Source organism: Squalius cephalus, assembly GCF_949319135.1.
Source record: "Squalius cephalus genome assembly, chromosome: 6".
NCBI classification, from domain to species: domain Eukaryota; kingdom Metazoa; phylum Chordata; class Actinopteri; order Cypriniformes; family Leuciscidae; genus Squalius; species Squalius cephalus.
Genome location: NC_137127.1, coordinates 44012900 through 44032793, shown reverse-complemented (window position 1 = coordinate 44032793; position 19894 = coordinate 44012900). Strand labels below are relative to the sequence as shown.

Below are 19894 nucleotides of genomic sequence, written 5' to 3'. Positions count from 1 at the left end.
CATTAAGAGTAATTGATTACACATTTTATTAGGATTGAGACAACATCACAAAGTTACCAAATGAAGACGATACACTGCAAAAGGAGCCTCATCATCTCTCAGAGCTGAAACACACTGAGGTCAGACGGTGGAAGTTTATGACCAAAGCGTTCAAGATGATGCACACTTAAATCTGCAGGGTTGGGTTTGTAGTGTTGTCTAAAACGTAACGTAGATAGTCGAGGGCAGACATTAGTTTTTGTCGACTAAACTGTGCTTCCATCTCTGTGCTGTTCAACCAAAATGGCTTCGCATTAAGATAAACCCTCCGGCGTCTTCCGCGGAGTCGAGTTGTCACGCACATGAAAGGAGCCGGCACAGTGTTCAAGACCTTAAAGGCAGACACGGTTTATATGTTCTGACATCTCCGAAATCTCCTGCCTTAGATCAAGACTAAGGAAAGAGGTTTAGAGATCATCCCTAGGAACCATCCGAGGGACTCCCTAATATTCTAGCCCCCCTCTTAAGTATTTAGTAAAAAGCATCTTTTTGAAGTTGCATTTGCAGGCAAATTAATCTCAGGAGAAACGTTGAAGTGCAAGGAGAGATTTCGCCGATCCAACTCAACCGGTAAACTTCAGTCAAGCAAACAAAGTGGTGGTAGATGATGAAAGTTAAAAGTGTGACAGACAGAAATGTTAAGCTCACAAATGCAAAGTCCCTGAGAGATGTTGGGGACCCCTGACCCACACACGTACACACCACTCGCTATATGACACCAAATGAACTCGTCTGAATCGGCGTGGTGGTTTTGTTACAGTGTATATAGTATTGTATATGCACAGACTTAAGCATTAGTATGATTTGTTGCTTTAATTCAAACATCCTCGCAACTCATTTTGGTCACATTGAAAAATGATTTTATATTGAGACAAAAAAAATTAAGACAAAATGGTAACTTGCGTACGTAAAGCCATTTCTATGGACAATGGAAAGTTAACGCTCAAGAACATTGTGGGGCCACTGGCTTAACATTTACACCAATTCACTGAGAACAAGAACGTGGACGATACCTAACTAATACTCTTAGGAGGGACCACTACGAAAAATGAAGGATGAAGGGTAACGTTTCCAGGGTCCAGATTGGCAGACAGGGACTAAGGAGCAGGAAATGGCCACACTGTGAGCAGGAACACAGGTTCAGCGCTAATCACGCGATGAAAAGGGCCCCACATTAGCTGGGAATCAATGGGGACTGAGGGTCTGGAATGCATGTTGTGGAAGAATTAGAAAGGAGAAATGAGTGGGGGTTTACGTCTCATCTCATAGCAAGTGGAGGGGATGATTCGTGAGGATAAACTATTTTTAATCATTGCAGATAAACTACGTTTTACTCTGAAGGGCACATTTGTTTGGATTTGTGAGGTTTTAGATGTTCTTTTAGTGTTCCCCTTTGTTGATGCTTTCGTTGTGAACAGAGCCCCGTATAAAAAGTTGAGGGAGGAAGGGAGGGAGGGGAGAGTGAGACAATGAATAACTCCATTCTCCTCGTCCTCTGTTCATCCCGCCCATCTATTGGTCTACGTCTCTCCCCCCTCCTCACGGAGGGGCTGCTGTTAGCAGCGGGTCTCATAGATGCCACTGCGGCCGATGTAACGCACCCATTTGATGACATCATGGTCGCTGTAGTTCAGCTTCGGCTCGAAGACCTTCAGGTAGCGCACTTTCAGTCCTGATGGAGCAAACGGTACCTGGAAGGAGACAGAAAATTCACACTTAGCTTAGTTAAACAGAGACTGCCTAAAGAAAATCATCCATCTAAAGACATTTCTAAACAAAACACGATGACATTTTACAATAAGGTTTCATTTGGTAATATATGTAGAAGTATTTTTCATCATCCATGTTTATCTCTACCCTGGAAATCCAGAGTTCTCGCGAGAGCACAAGTTGAATTTGCTCAGCGAGTTACTCTGGCGTCGAGTAATGATGCTCATTAAATATGCCCCTCGATCTGAGCTGCACCAATCACATCGGGTTATCTGATATAGGCGGGCCAGAGGCGAGTTGACGACAGCGCTGTGACGTCAAAGTCATTAGTAAACATTGCAAGATGGCTATGGATGAACACCAGTTGTTTGAAACGGCTTTGGCCGCTACAATGAACGAGTTAGACTTGCATTATTATCTAAAAGAGGAACAGAAGATGGCGCTCGAATCGTCTTTGCAAGAAGGACGTTTTTGCTGTTTTGCCGACCGGATACGGTAAGAGTCTAATCTCCCAGTTAGCTCCGCTGGTAGCTAAGCGATAACTTGTTGTGATTGGTCGTAGTGTTATCCAATTGCGTGCAGTGAGATTTTCAAATGCATGCTTGGTGCCGCCCCTCAAGCTGGCCGATTTTCATTAGCCGACGCCAGACCATTAATCTTTCAGATTTAGGTCTGGATTTCCAGGCTAGTTTATCTCAGGATTTACTAAGAGATTTTTAAGATCAAAATTTGTATCCGGTAACATTATTTAATGCACGGTGAACCAATTTTTATTGACTAACATTAAAAAAGGTTAGTAAATTATGAAAAAATATATTATAACTGATGATCATAAATTATACATTTTTGTAAAGTGTTACCCCAAAACATTTTTAAACTGGTATACTATTGTTTCAGCATAACTGGTGTGCCACTTAACAAAACAAGAACAAAAATATCCATCCAGATTTAGAGACTATGCTGTTGTAGAATAATCGCAGAACATCCTGAACAAGAGGTGTGCTTAAAGTCAATGTCTGCATCATGTGTGAAAGAAGTAAGGGCTCCTCAGGGACTCAAGCTGACCTCAAAGTTCATTGAGATGGGTGGGCGAGCCCACTTCTTTTTGTCATTAGTGGGTAGCAGCTCAATCTCAGCGCTGATCTGAGACTCCTTCATACCAGCCATTCGCTTGATCCTACAAAAGAACCAACAACAAACATCAGCTCCATGCAAAACATCGCAGGTCATGGATATTCAACACCTTTTTGATCAATAAATTCACATGGCTTTTCCAGTTGCTCATACGTATTTTTAGAGTGGGCATGAAGTAAATTCACCCTATTTATTTTCTAAATGCATCAAATAGACCTGAGTGTGAAAGATTCATTCATGTATATAAAATTTTTTTTAAGAAAACTAACCTCATAATTTTGATCAAAATGACATAACTGGATCTTTTGTCGCTTAAATCCACCCCTTCAAGCTCACGTTCATCAACATCCAATGACACTGACAATTTTGATTTATAACAATTTAATTTATATGTCAGGTACCAATCCTTGGAATTAATAGCTTTAAATGATTCTATTTATTATTGTAAAGGACGGGCGGATGGATGGATTAAATAAAATAATTTTCCTGATTTACGGTTCTGAAACAAACTTAAAATTCTCCACTATTCTCAGGTTTTCCTTCACAGTTGCAGCAGTTTAATACGTCTTGAAGCGAGTTTGGTTAACAAATTCTCACTCAGTAGAAAGCTAAAACTAAACAGTGGGATTTAAAACCACACATTGAAATATAATGTGTTGTCAGACACAACACAGGCAAACTTTACATTGTTTACGACTGGCAAGAAACCTCTCAACTTGGTGCAATAATTGAGATTTTAACTGATAATGTCTATAATACAACAGCATCAAATGTGGCTCATCCAATCAAAATTTAGAGTCATATTTGTTTTGAGTACTTGTGTTGCATAATGTGACATATTCATAAGTTACAATATTGAGTATATATCCAAGTTCCAAATAACGAGAAAATAAATCAGATTAAGTATCTTTCATTCACTGAATTATCCTAAAACATGTCTTATTTAATATCTAACCCATTTTTATTTCCATTAAATTGTTGTTTATGCAAGAAGTCTTATGCGAGTTTGGTTTTATCAGTTCCTCACTCACTAAGTTAGAAGGGTAAAATGAAACAGTGGGATGTGAAACTGAACATTTTGAGGGTAATGTGAGAATGGCCTGATCCCGGTTTACCTTGTCAAGTAGTGATTACTTTATGCCAGATACTGAAACAAATGTCTCACCAACTGCAATGGGCAAAAATTTTGCCAAAACGGATGAAAATGCAAATAAAGGTAATGAACTTATACAGAAGTGCTGGAGATAAAAAAAATAAATAAATCAAGCCGTACTTCCAAACAATGGCGTTCTCACTGGCTTTGTACTTGGCTTTTCCCTTCATACAGATGACCTGAACCCCACTGGTGTTGAGTGGAGTGGGAATGCGCACCTGTAGAGACACAACCGTGATTTACACAATATGTACAACCAATATAGCACGTCCATCGGTCTTTTTAAGACTAATGAAGGTCATTTCTGCTGTACGTCTCACCTCTATCTTCTGTGCCAGGAGGGAGGGCTTGAAGTTGGACTTGATCACCACCTTTACCTCCAGCTTGGTGCGGCCCACCTCACGGACCAATGGGATGACGCGGAAGGGGAGGATGATGTCTTTAGTGGTGCGGTACCTGAGACAAAGCCACTGGTCATTGTGTGCTTGCGGATGTGTGTCACACAGCACAGACATACACGCACACACACTCTTCACTGACCTCATGAGCTCATACTCTCCGTCGGGAGGGATGAAGCTAATACTGCGCTCGGAGTCAAACTTGCTGAGACGGACGCACTGGTGGAACGTGCAGTCATCGATCGCAATGGACTGTTTCCCACTGCAGCAGGGGACACAGAGGAGAGAAACACAACAATGAGCAACGAGCAGAGACTGCAGAGAGACCACACACACACACACTACTCATTAAGGGTGGGCGGCATGACGGTATATACTGTGCGACGGTAGAAAAGAGTCAACTGGTAGATTTTGATATAACGCAAGACATATATTTAGATGGCTATTGGTGAGAAGGGCTACTTTATGTATTAAAATGAGTGATGAATAATGTGAAAATACAAAGTGTGACGCGTCCCAAACAAGTCGAAATGTGTTAAGATGTGTCAAATTTGTTTTGTGTACTTGTGTCACATAATGTGACATTAGTTTGTTACAATAATATAACCGAGTACATTTTCAAGATCCAAAATGAATTAGATTAAGTATTTTTCATTCAGTGAATTATCAAAAAAAAAAACATGTCTTATTCAATATCTAAACCAGGTTACGCTTTATTTAAAGGTGTCCTTGTTGCAGAGTACTTTAGATAATATTATTCTCCACATTTTACATTTAAGTACAGAGTAATATTAATTGACAGTGTATGCATGTGTTTGGTGCATGCATGTAATTACAGTAAATACATGTAGCGTGTAACAAGGACATTGTAAAATAAAGTGTATTATAACTATTTTTAATTGATTTCCATTAAAAATAAATACACTACCACTTCAAAAGTTTTGAGGTCTCTTATGCTCACCAAGGCTGTATTTATTTGATTTAAAAAAAATCTAATAAATAATCAGTAAACAGATATATTGTGAAATATTATTACAATTTAAAATAAATATTTTTCTATTGTAATATATTTTAAAATAAATTACATGAATTTTCAGCATCATTACTCCAGACTTCAGTGTCACATGATCCTTCAGAAATCATTCTAATATGCAGATTTGCTGCTCAAGAAACATTTCTTATTATTATAAATGTTGAAAACAGTTGTGCTGCTTCATATTTTGTGGAAACTGTGATGCATTTCCCCCAGGATTAAACAGAACGTTCAAAAGAAAAGCATTTGAAATCTTTTGTAACATTATAAATGTCTTTTCTGTCGCATTTGATCAATTTAATGCATCGTTGCAGAACAAAAGTATTCATTGCTTTTAAAAAAAAAATCATACAGACCCTTAAACTTTTGAATGGTAGTGTATATTGTAATACATACAGTTATTAGATTATGCAATATAATGGTCATACCGCCAACCTCTATTACCCATAATGCACATCATCATGTCTTCTATACTGCCATTATGTTGGGAAGGATGTTTGCTTCTAGCACTGTGACCACAACAAAACTGCAAGGTCTGTGATTTGCCGATACCAGATTAGAAGAAATAAAGCATTATGCTGTGGTCAGAGGCGTTTGAGGGGTCACAAGAAAAGATATCGACTTTAACACAGACTCTAATGAGAGTGGCTATCAGTTCAGGGAAGAGGTTCTTCAGTAAAACAAGACAGGGGAAAGACTGTCGGTATGAGACGAGACAAATGAACTAAAGAAAAAGCTACGCTCCTTCACTTACAGTTACCTCACTTACAGACTTCCTCACATATCAGGAGGCAAAGGCAGTGTCATCCCATGCAAAAAGATCATCTTTATTGAGACGTTTGATGGCATGACAAACGGCTAAGACAGGACTGAGTGAAGGTGATAGATCAGGTGATGTCCGGAGTGAGAGTTACACTACCTGCCTCCCAACTCACTGAAGTCCAGCGGGAGAGAGGAGAGAGGCACACAAATCAACAGGAAAAAAAGGAAAAAATAAAGGGCTAAAACAAACGGCACCTCAGAACAAAACATTCCTCAGTAAAGATACAAATACCTACAGTACCAGCATAAAAGGCAACAGGGGGCGAGAGAGACTAAGATGGTATGCTACAGAAAATATTGGAACCAGAGAGAAAGAATTTGCTCCACGTGAGACTTCCTGTAATTATCGTGTCCAAATGTTCTGCACTTCATGGCATATCTTAACTTTCGGCACTTTTGTACTCCTGGGTGCTCATTAGACTTAATCAAAAATTATGCTAAAGGATGCTATAATCAAAATATGAGCATATCCTATAAATTAGTTAGTCCTTAAAGTCGACATGAAATGGCTTTACTTCAACAAAGTGATGCACTTCCAAGTAAAACAAAACATTCAACAGGATTTAATAAGTCAGGAATTGAATGCACTGTGAAAAGTTCCTATTCTTAGATGTTACACACTTATAGGAATGCCGACATGGAGGACAAAACAAAGGTTTAGCTTTCCTCTACTTCCCACCAGGTTTGTGGGACCAAAAGACTTAACTCAGTACACACCTTATTGATGATGTGTACTATATACAGGCAAGCATATGAACGCTAACTTCCAATATTAAGAGTTTTCCCATAGAAAACCATGATAAAGAATGTGCTTAATGCATTAAGACAGTAATATTAGAGGACCAAATTCAGTACACACCTTATTAATAAAACATGCTACAGTACAGGTAAGCAGATCAACCCAAAATATGAACGCAGTTCAAGTTTAAAGGGGGGGTGAAATGCTATTTCATGCATACTGAGTTTTTTACACTGGTAAAGAGTTGGATTCCCATGCTAAACATGGACAAAGTTTCAAAAACTAAGTTGTACGTTTGAAGGAGTATTTTTGTTCCAAAAATACTCCTTCCGGTTTGTCACAAGTTTCGGAAAGTTTTTTTCGAGTATGGCTCTGTCTTACGTAAGATAGGGCGGAATTTCCTTATATGGGTCCTAAGGGCACTTCTCCGGTAAGATCGCGGCCGCGCGCGCACTCGTAGACCAGAGCAAGAGAGTGAAAGCAGTTCGCCATCAAAGCGCCCTGCCCGGCTTTTGGGAAGTCAATGTCACCAAAGAAGTGTGTTTTTGGTTGCCAGGGCAAGACAACCCTGCACAGATTCCCAAAGAACCCAGCGTTAAGGAACCCGTGGATGGAGTTTGTTTTCCTGAGCATAAACGGAGTTGTGTAGCTGTTTGTTCCCTGCATTTCGACGATGATTGTTTTATAAACAAAGCCCAGATCTACGGATTTGCAGATCGTCTAATGCTTAAGGATCGAGCAGTCGCAATGATAAAGGTTCGCGGTCGTGCGTTGGAACCGGACGGTGAGTAACTGTTGAACAAATAATGTCTCTGTGTGTTGTCACTAGCTCGGTGCGTTAGCACAGCTAAGCTTCGCCCACACGGCCCGCCCCCAGCCGCTCGTTTTTTTCCGGAAAGACTCGGTACACCCTATCTTTCTTTGATTAATATAATAAAACAAAAGACTTTTTGGAGATATGAAGGATGCAATATTACTCTATAGGTAGTAGGTACTCAAGATTAACAGGAGATTGAGTGAAAATGAGCATTTCACCCCCCCTTTAACGTTAAGCATTTTCCATTTTTTGGCCATACTCTGAATTCATGTGCTTGCCTGTATATAGTATGCGTCATCAATAAAGTGTATATTGAATTTGATATTACAATATCACCGTCTTAGTAAGTGTTTTTCACATTAAGTGTTTCCTGCTGTTTTTAGTGGTTGAAATACTGCAGCAGGAGCTGAATATGGATCGCAAGTGCCCAAAACTTGCAGTCTGTTCACATATCTTTGTTTCTGAGAGGTGATCTAAATGTTCATGGCTTGAAACAAATGAAAAATGTACAGGCCTAGGCCTAATTCTGTGAATGTTTTATCCTCCAGGTCTCTGCGCTAGTCACGTGACTGAAAACTATAACTATCTGACAGGTGGTTGGAGGAGAGGGATTGAAAAATATATGAAAAAATAAATCAGCAGTGCAGTGTCACTTATTAACTTTTTATTTTTTTACTCAGGTTCTCAAATGTGGGTTTGTGAACCTCTAGGGGCTCATGCTAGAACTGCAGGAGGTTTGTGAAATAGAGATACAGATGCTAATGCTAGATTAAATAAAAAAAAAATAAAAGTACAATTTTTATAATTTAAATTTAGAACACTTTACTCTGACCTTATGAGGAGTCATTATATGGCAATTAGTAAAAAAAAAAAAAAACCTCTTGTTCAACGGTTTACTCACCACAGCAGCCCTCATATTTCCACACGAGTGTCATCCAACTCACCTCTTGCCTGTGTCATCAGTAGTGCCACCTTTGCCCTGCTTGTCGATGACAATCTTGTCGTTCATGCCGAACTTGCACTCTGGCATTCCACTCAGGTAGCTCTTCATCACCACACGCCCCGACACATGGGCGCTCAACACCTGACCTGCACACAGACGCACAGAATACAATCACTATCGCCACAGCTTTATCATGCCCACTGAAGCCAAGCAGGGCTGAGCCTGGTAAGTAGGATGGGAGACCTCCTGGGAAAACTAGGGTGGTGCTGGAAGAGGTGTTAGTGACAGGGACACTTTACTGTAACAAGCACCATTCTTCGGATAAGACGTTAAACCGAGGTCCTCACTCTCTGTGGTCATTAAAAAATATCCAGTGGCACTTCTTGTAAAGAGTAGGGGTCCTGGCCAAATTCCCTCCATTGGCCTTTATCAATCACGGCCTCCAAATAATCCCTATCCACTGAATTGGCTCTATCACTCTCTCTCCACCTATATCTGGTGTGGTGAGCGCACTGGCAGCCGTCGCATCATCCACTGGTGGTGGTTGAGGAGAGACCTCTGATATGATTGTTAAGTGCTTTGGATGTACATTAGAACATAGTACAGCACTACATAAACGCTAGGGGTGTAACGATATGGATCGATGCATCAATATAACGTCTAACGATACGATGCATCGATTCCACACGTAAAATATCGATATACACCTTTATTTTGACACTCTCCACATTCTCACGTAACATCCTTCCGCCAAAGCGCACATTTTCGTTTAACGTTACTCACCAACCATACCGTCTGTCGGCACAAAAGCCGGTATTGTCCGCTGTCAAGGCATCGCGAGTTCATGTTTTACAGCAGAAACAGACAAGCAGTCGCACCCTTGTTGGTGAACACAACACGATAAGTCCGTTTTAGTGACTCAGCGCGCAGTATTCCGGTCAGACGTCACTTTGAAAAGACTAAGAGGAGTTTCGTCAAAGCGGACTAAAAGTGATCGAGGATAATTTAAATGAACTTGATGAACTCGTGATATCTTCTTCGGGGCGTAAAAGTAAAATAAAAGCTGAAACATTTTCACGGACCCTTACTAAAGCAGCTCGTTTAGTGGTGAGGGAAAAGCTCCCTGTATTGCGTGTACATTAATCACAACAACAAAGTTTGTCAGGCGTCTATGTCAGCTGAGGAGATTAACGTAACCGAGTGTTGTATTATTTATCATAGCAATTACTTGGTTTTGTTTTGACTCAGAAAGATGAAATGTGAATGTATTTGCACTGCTAAAAAAACTAAAAAAACTTTTAACATATTAAAGCATACTTTCAATTAACTTTAATTTTGTAATTTACCTGTATTTTTTAAGTTATTATTATTATTATTAATCAAAACATCCCAGCTGCAGATTGATTGATATTACTTGGAATGCACAGTAATAATAAAAAACATGATTTATGAAAATGAACAAGAACGGAGTACTTGCAAATGACCTCTTCTGTTATAAATGTCCCAATTGGGAGCAATTTTCAAAGAGTTTAATTAAACGTTCATGTTATATATTTTGGTTGCATTTGTGAGTTAATAAAAACGCAACTGGTTGTGTGAACATAATATCTAAATATCGATTAATCGATCGATACAGCCCTGAATCGAATCGTATCGGCAAATATCGTATCGCTGGCTGAGAGAATCGATATTGTATCGTATCATGATGAACTGTCCGATTTACACCCCTAATAAACGCCTCATTCACGTGCAGTTTCATTACACAGAGATGGATGATAGTAAAATTAGTAGTACTGTAATTCTCAACCATGAATGTACTGTAACTATTTGGGCAGTAGAAGACAGGAACACTCACCCTGCGGGGACATCAGCAAGTTCACACTTTCCAGTACATCCAGGAAGAGTTCATTTCGGCGATATTTGATGCCTTCACGTCTCCAGCCGATCTGTCCAGTCACCTGACTGGTGATCTGAGACTGCTCCTCTTTCGTCTGAGAAGAACGTGCAAGAAAAACATGAGGACAGCCAAAAAAAAAACAAGCCTGACAATTTGTGTATTACAGATTATGAGGTGTCATGGGCAAACATCATTGAAAATATAAATGTGAGGTATAAAGCGCTGCAGGGATGACACACTTTTGTAGGCCAAAACCTGGAAACAATTTATAATTTTAGCACTTCTTGCTCCATCGTCCTGAAGCCACTGGGTTTGTTGAATGGGTTTTGGGTTAAACGCCTGAAGTAAGGTCTGTGATGAACACAAGCTCAAAATAGTTTCATGTTTTATTCAACATCATAAAATACACAACCTTGTGATTTTATTTAAAGCTTCTAAATGGGACTATAGAGATTGTCGGGGACATTAAATGTCATCACATCGAACAGGAAACTCATCTACTCACAAGTCACTTTCACAGACCCGTCTTTATAATTGGCCCTAGAAAACTATTATAACTCGACCTTTCAGGGAATGTTTTTTTAAATAAAGAGTTGCCAGAAGCTTAATGGTGGTGATGTCATGTGACCGTGGCTTGGTCTGTTCATAGTCTATGTTTGGCTTTTTACTTCTGGCAATTTGATTTCTTGCAACTTCATAAAAGTTGCATTCTAGGAATGTTAATTTAGTTTTTCCCTAACTGACAAACGAAGCGCGTTAACAGATCATTAACCCGACAAGATTATGTTAAATTAGAATTAAAATAACAAAATCTATTTTCCAGAGGTTTAGTTTCCAATGCGCTAACAGCAACATAAACAACAGAGCATGAGGATTCACACATCGTCACATCATGCACCTGCAGCGCTTCTGTGAAGAGAGAAAAAGTACAATCATACATAATAAATGCGCAAAATATAATTCACTTAAATTAACAGATTAACAAAATGAAAAAAAGTAGTAGGCTATATGCTGAGTTTTGGTTCATTTTTGTGACAGACGAGGATGATTTTACATGGATATTGGAACACGAGTGAAGTTCAAAGCCTAGTTTATATAAATAAATAATAAGTTTGCATCCAGATACATGCAAATATGGAAACATTTGGATTTGCTTTCCGAATGAGCGAGGTTGTCTATGTGAGCCCAACACAGGTTTCTGTTTCAGTTTCGCTTTAATTGAATTTGTTTTGCCTTGACGTTTAATTTTCATTCTTGTTCTGTTCTGAATGGCGTTAAATTGAAACAATTTTTTGTGACGTGAGGGGATGTTTGTAGTCTTTATAATGCTTGGAAAATTACATTTTATTTACCGGTATTTTAAATTGATGTAATAATAAAATGCGACTTCTATGCAAATTATCTGGTGGTGAGTGTTTCTCTCTCAAAAAAAACACAATTTTATATTTATAGCATATTTTTTAACCATGCAGCAAGCGTTTTAAAAAAATCTTGAAAAATGTCTTTAACCATTTAACCGAGAGTATTAATCAGTCAAAATTCTTACTGTCAGTTAACCAGTTAATTATGAGCATCCCTATTGTGTTCATCAGTGAAGATGACGAAGAATCGTGTGATAACGTGCAAGTCATTTTCTGCAATAATCCAAAAGCCAATGGAAAAATCCCATTGGGGTTTGATTGAGGGAGCCAGAGTGATGCTAACTTCCAGGCTGGCCTACAAAAAAATGGCACTACTGAACTCTAGAACTGTAAAAGAATAACTGTGCTTACATGATGCTGGACGCGGTGAGTTACAGGTCATCAGTCACGTGGTGAGCGGTGATGTGAAGACGAGGGTGTCAGAAACATTAACACACAGTTCAGTTTCCACATTCCTGCTACAGATACATTAACGGTGTCCATTTTCATAAGCAAATTAAAAAACCAAACGAGCCATATGCTGCTGTGTCAAGCAGAACGTACCTGGCTCTTAATACCCTGTTGAGTAATGAAGGTCTTTAAGGCTCCGGTCTCAGAGTTCTGGGGGTACCCAAAATCCAGGATCTCTATAGTGAGGCCAAAGAGAAAAGCTGTGAGTATGTGTTGTACTAATACCTGTTAGCACATCTGTTGGGGATCTTTCGGCACCTCACGATCTGATCCGATTCTGATTCTGGGAGTCACAACCAGATTCCAAAACAATTCTTGATCTACTTTTTTTTTTTTTTTTCTTAATTAGTTTACTGACTTTAAATCATAAATTTATTTGTGCATTTTTTTATTTAATTACTTATGCAATTATAAGTACTTTTTAAAATAATAAAAAAAATCAATTAAATTAAAACAATTGTATGTTAAAAATTAAATATAGCTTCAAAACATACAATCAAATAGTAAATAAAGAGGAACAAATAAACTATTTAAAGTATCTTTCAGTATCTGAACGTTTTCCAGTTAAAAGTAGTGATTTTTCTCTTTCTCCGCTTTTCTGCTGTTTGTTTATTACTAATGACATCAGACAGCGGGAATCTAAAAGGCTGTATTCACACTAATGAACAGATTTGTTTCCTGTCTGTCAAATCCCTTGAAGGAATAGTTCACTTTTAAAATGAAAATTCTGTCATCATATACTCACCCTCATGTTGTTTCAAAGCTGTATGAATTTCTTTCTTCTGCTGAACACAAAGGAAGATATTTAGAAGAATGTCAGTAACCAGACAGTTTTTGGGTCCCATTGACTTCCATAGTAGGAAAAAAATATACTATGGAAGTCAATGGGACCCAAAAACTGTCTGGTTACTGACATTCTTCTAAATATCTTCCTTTGTGTTCAGCAGAAGAAAGAAATTCATACAGCTTTGAAACAACATGAGGGTAAGTAAATGATGACAGAATTTTCATTTTAAAAGTGAACTATTCCTTTAAGACATAACTGACTGTATTTACATTAATTTCGTCATAAAAGCAGTTTGAGATGCAAGTGCATTTAACTCCTTACACTGGAAGGTTTAAGGTTTACATTTAAAACACTAAAATGCCGGCAGGCCAGACCAGCCATTGTAATCATAACTGAGCAAAGCGCGCATCTCTCACAAAGCTTTTCTTGTGAAAAGAAGCCTGCGATTGCCCTTGTAAGTCGCTTCAACCTTATCGAACTTCATAGAAGATTATTTTATGGAAGGTTCGAGGGTTTGTGTGTGTGTGTGTGTGTGTGTGTGTGTGTGTGTGTGTGTGTGTGTGTGTGTGTGTGTGTGTGTGTGTGTGTGTGTGTGTGTGTGTGTGGAATTGGAAGCAAGGAGAATACCGCTGTTTCTAGAGCACACATCGTGCCATCGCACATCTGCGGTTTAAACAAAACTCAAAATCGTTGAAGAGAGACAATTTTGTCCTCTTTTTGTTCCTTTAAATTATATTGCACTAATGCTTATATTTTATATACTTTCCCAGCAATCTGGCTGGAATTTATTCTAAAAATGTGTAATTATTGCTTTCGTCCAGTGTAAAGTCTGTCAAGTGAGGTTTTATAGGGAAGGCAAGGGCAGTAAAGCTTAAACAGGTACTGGCTGTCAAAAAAAAAAAAGTCATAGTGGGAAAGAAAAATATGCTCACCAATCCATGCCATGGAGTCTTAAACATCAGGTATCACAAGGAATTTTAAGGTTATGGTACAATATAATCAGTCATGATGACACAGTTCTGTAAAGCTGCTTTATAGCTAAAATTGAAGGCGTTTCATAATTGATTCACTTTGAAATGACACTGTTATTTCCCCGTTTATTACGGTGAAGCTGCTGTGAAACAATCTGTATTGAAGCACTCTATAAATAAATGTGACTTGATTTGAGCTCAAATGTAAATCAACAGCATCCGTATCTCAGGGAGCAGAGGAGATGTCTGTCTGTCTGTGCAGTATTTTCTTTAGGCTTTGATTTTCTCATCAACATTTCATAAAAATCAAAACCTAAAAAAACAACAGCACAACAGTTGCGGGAGAGTTCGTGGCTGAGAAGGGAACTGCAGCAAACCAACGTCACAGTCAAGCAACACGCAAGGATAATAATGTAGGGATCATTCTGCTGAATGGAAAAGGGAGTCATCTTACCGTCTAGAAGCTCGTAGATCAACACAAAGTTGTTCTTGATGTTCTCCTCGCTGATCTTGCCGAAATAGGCGGTCATGACGTCACACATCTTGTAGAGGAACTCGAACACCATGGCTGCGTTGACATTCTGCTTGGTAACGGCAGCCAGCCAGATGTTGGAGCGCTTGACGTGGAAGAAGCTGGTGCGGGCGATGTTGGTGACGGGCGAGCGCACCTGCTGACGCGCGTGGATCACGTTCACACGGAACGCATCCACCGCATTCCTCCTGCGGAAAGACCATCGGGACAGTGCTTCAGTCCATTTGAAGGAATCAATGATTCGCTCATTAACCGCTCATTGCCGCCACCTTCTGGTGGTTTTAGTTTCATATTAAAGTATCTTTTCAATTTTAAAATAATATCATATATCATCAATGTTTTAAAACATCAAACATTATTTATGAATTTGTAACTGCAGGTTAAATTCATTTATGTGACCTCTGAGCTGCATTAAACAGTCTGTTAACATCTAAATGCCACTTCAGATGTAGCTTCTGTGTTTCCTCTGCATATCATTCCTATGCATACTGATATCATTTGATTGGTAACAGCCCTATAGTGTATTATTCTAATGAATTTATTGAATAAATGTAATAATGTGACATGGTAAATGATGCATAGGCTAGGCTACATTTAATTAGGAAAGAAAAAAAAATTCCCTTATAAAAGGTAAAAATGCAGATAAAAGGTAAAATATCAATTTAAACTTATTGGAAAAATGTATTTTTATCACTGCTGCAAACTAACCACTGCACAGAATATGAATAACAACAAAAAACTTCAGCTGTTCACAGCAGTCCTAAACCTGACCAGCACAATAACACACTCAGCAAAACATCGTCTGATCATCGTTATCGACAAAAACCCAGAAAATATTGAGATATTATTTTTGTCAATATCGCACAGCCTTACTACATGCACGCTTTCATCCCCTCTCTCCTCCATCCCAGAGTTCCCTTTCCTCCAGGCATGCTCGACATGGACACGCACTGCGACTTCATCGAATGATCTCGCTTTCTCACACAGCCCTGCACGCGTGCATGAACACACACACTGCGACAGTACGAGTTGGCAGCGATGTATCCATAGCAACCCTCCTCTGAACAGACCATGACTAGACGATCGCCTGAATATTCCAGAACGGAACTTCCACACAATCAGAGGCCGTGGTCTAAAAGTCCTCTTTATGTGATCGCACTCTCTTTCTTTATATCCCTACTGAAGGTGCAGGTGGGGGGAAAACACAGGGATGGGGGTATGGGGGGGGGGGGGGGGGGGAGTGCCATTATTCCCACAGAGGCCAAACAAATGATAGGAGCTTAAAGAAGCACAAAGATGGGAGCTGAAATGAACAAGCACACATATCCTTCCTGTTGATTTTCTAAACACAAACACACACACATTTCACAAACCACACTGACTTACCCGATGTCATCACGGTAGACACGGGAGATCAGCACCTCGCCCTTGTGGTTGTAGATGAAGAGTCCTCCGATCATGGTGGTGGTCTTGCTCAGTGTTCACGGGCCATTTTGGAAAACTGAATAAAGAGGCAGAGCCAAGCTGTCAATCACTGGAAAGATAATTGACCAAATGCTTTGAGTTTTAAAAAAATTATTTGAGTTTAAATTAAAAAATTATAGAAAAAAATAAAATAAAATAAAAATCTCTCCCTTAAGGCTTAACAAGAGATTTAAAAAAACCTCAACCATAAAAATAATCCGCTGCTCCTACAATCCTCTCTGTTTACACCTCAGAAACACCTGAAATAGGCTATACACCTTATAGTAATCAAGCTACTGAAAAATCCAGTCTAAAGGAGCATACCGCACCAACATAAATGCAAATATTCTTTCATCAGATCGTATGTAAAAGCATGAATGTGTTTAAAGTAATAGTTCAACCAAAAATGAAAATTGCACCATAATTTACTCCCCCTCAAGCAATCATCTCTCAACTCTCTTGTGAACGCGCATACGACCGTTGCCAGAAGATTATTGTTTATACATTTTTAAATATGTATATCCTTCTTACAAAAACCCATCGCTTCGCTTCACAAGGCATTTATTAATCCACTGGAGTCGTATGGCTTACTTTTATGATGGATGGATGCGCTGAAAAGCTATTCACTCCCATTATAAAGCTGGGAAGTTTTTATGGAAGCTTGTTTCCACCACAGAATAAAACATTGTATGAGATAATTGCGACTTTTTATCTCACAATTGCGAGTTTACATCTCGCAATTCTGACTATATTTCTCAGAATTGCGAGATGTAAAGTCAGAATTGCGTGAAATAAAGTCAGAATTGTGAGATATAAACTATTCTGAGGTTAAAAAAAAAAAAAAAAAAATCCGTCTTTTTTTCCCCCTTAGAATTTACTTTATATCTCACAGTTGTGAGTTTATATCTCACAATTCTGAGAAAAGATGTCAGAATTGCGAGATATAAACTCGCAATTATGTGTTATAAAGTCAGAATTGCGTGATATAAAGTCGCAATTGCGAGAAAAAAAGTCAGAATTCTAACACGCAATTCTGACTTTATTTCACGCAATTCTGACTTTATATCTCACAATTCTGACTTTATAACACGCAATTGCGACTTTATTTCGCGCAATTCTGACTTTATATCTCGCAATTCTGAGAAATAAAGTCAGAATTGCAAGATTGTGAGATAAAAAGTCGCAATTATCTTTTAAAATGTTTTATTCAGTGGCAGAAACAAGCTTCCATACGTTTTAGTATAATTGTAAAAAAAAACAAAAAAACACATATTACTTTTTGGCCATATAAATGCCAACATTTGCACCAAACTGCATATTTTTTCCTCACTTTTGTCCACTGAATTAAATTAAGGTGATTTTCTCCTCCTTGAGTGTGAGCTCCATATTCTCATATATCATACCATAATAATACGTATAAAAGCATGATGCATCAAATATGATACAAAACATGCAAACTTTTATAAAGGCTCAATATTTGACTATTATTTCATGTCAGGCCTTACAGGGTTAAAGTGACATTTCCCAGTCACTGACACACTCATCTGCCATTGAACAAAAAAAATAACAGTTCTGATTCTACACCAAAATGAACCTACACATTATGCAGGCGTAACCACTGGAATAAAATGAGTGATATTAATATTAATATACAGTGAGTCCTTGTACACAAGATTACAACCCACTCGACACAACAACATTAGTAATTGTTACTGGGACACCACCACAGATAACGTACAGTGCTTATGAATATATTAGAATATTCATTAGAATATGATGCATATTTTGATGATGATGTCATTCTCAGCTCTATTGCATCCATCATGGCTGCTGATGGAAAAATAGAAGAGTTCACATGGCAATGCTGGCTATTATAATATTTCTATAATTTCCAATAATGATTTTTATCGATATGTAATAATGTGCCGCATCCATCATGTTCGCGGATGGATCCTCAGACCAGCCCACTGCGGACTGTCTGTCTAAAATACTAATAAACAAACATATTCCGTCCACTATATGGTATATTCCGTATACACATTATAGTATTATTATGAAAAACAGATTTGATTATTTAATGTAGAATGTTTGTCTGAAATAGACGCAATTGATGAATGTAGAGGTAACGTTATGTGACGCTAGCCGCAGCTCTTCCCATTCAAACGCACAGACATCACGATTTTAAACGTATTATGTTTTCTTTAAATAACGGATCCCAATTAATACACGTTATTCATTTAACATATTTCCATTACTGAATATAACGTAAAACACCCCGACTCCGGCTAATTAGCTGGTTAAGCTAACTAACTAGCCCAGCTCGGTTGTGTCACGACTGACCGGACCGGTGTCTTCACTCACTCACACACTCACACACTCACCTCGGCGTGTCTGTCTCGGTGTCTCCCTCCGGACCGGACCGAAACTGCTCAGCTCAGCAGAGACAGATGTGTTCGGTTCTGACCGAAGCTCAGAGTTATTGGGAGTATTTGCTGTTTTAGGATGCGGTCACCGTTCACTCATGAATCCAAGATGTCGCCCGCTACTCCCTCCCTCTGCAGCCGTCAGCTGACACGCGCGCGCCACACACACACACAGACAGACAGACACAGACACACACTCGGTTTCGGCCATCTTCGTGGGGACTGTCCTAGACATAATGTTTTTTATACAGTACAAACTGTATATTCTATTATTCTATCCCCTAACCCTACCCCTAACGCACACACACACTTTCATATTTTATGGGGACTTTCCACAAACTAAATTCTATATTATATCCCCTAAACCTAACTTACACATCACAGAAAACTTACTACATTTTTACATATTCAAAAAACATAACTTCGTATGATTTATAAGCTGTTTTCCTCATGGGGACAAAAAAAATGTCCCCACAAGGACAAGATTTAGACATCTTTGTGGACACACACGCACACACACGTTGGTTTCATGATATTACCGAGGCTGGGCATCGCATCCTTTTCTTTCTTTCTTTCTTTCTTTCTTTCTTTCTTTCTTTCTTTCTTTCTTTCTTTCTTAATGGAGGGTTGCGTAGCCTACTAAAAAGTCAATTCTGAGGGCATCTCACTATGCAATGCCTTTCATGCGGACTGAGGTAATGTTATTTGCTGAACTCCAACCTTAAGTGAGTTGTCAACCTCCACAGAAGAAAATAAGGTCATTCAGGTTAAAGGGACACTCCACATATGTAATTTGAGATGTAGATAAAACAAACAAAAACAAAATTATCACAGTGCTTTTGGGGGCCGCTATATGTGTGTGTTTAAATAAATAATATTTAAGAATCTAAATAATTAAGTACTAGATTAAGTGCATTCCCTTGTGTAAAATAAGCATGCTTAATTGTATTGAACAGATAACATAATATTTTAATAAAATAAAAGTCTCACTTAAGTGAGAGTACACTTTTGTCTTAACGCACTTAAGTAAACGTTTTTTTTAAAGTGCACTTTTTTCTTTAATCATTGTTTTAATAATCTTGTTGTGCTTTAAAATAGTACACTTATTTTGATTTCTAGTGTGTTATTCAATATTACATTTAAATATAATATATTATTTCA

At 38.5% G+C, this 19894-nt stretch overlaps 1 protein-coding gene across 2 annotated transcripts; it reads right to left on the bottom strand.

Annotated features, from left to right (window-relative positions):
* Nucleotides 1–272: 272 nt before the first annotated feature.
* Nucleotides 273–18873, bottom strand: ap2m1b (adaptor related protein complex 2 subunit mu 1b). 2 transcript variants are annotated; one of them, XM_079874032.1, is made up of 12 exons: nt 18692–18873; nt 16233–16347; nt 14769–15034; nt 12650–12732; nt 10644–10779; nt 8790–8934; nt 6387–6401; nt 4577–4696; nt 4357–4492; nt 4157–4254; nt 2815–2926; nt 273–1730 (listed from the first exon to the last, which is right to left on the bottom strand). In XM_079874032.1, exons 2-12 carry the CDS (start codon nt 16304–16306, stop codon nt 1596–1598), a joined length of 1320 nt encoding a protein of 439 aa, XP_079730158.1. In that variant the 5' UTR covers nt 16307–16347; nt 18692–18873; the 3' UTR covers nt 273–1595. The 2 variants fall into 2 exon arrangements, with proteins under 2 accessions (XP_079730158.1, XP_079730159.1); XM_079874033.1 differs by lacking the exon at nt 6387–6401.
* Nucleotides 18874–19894: the final 1021 nt, after the last annotated feature.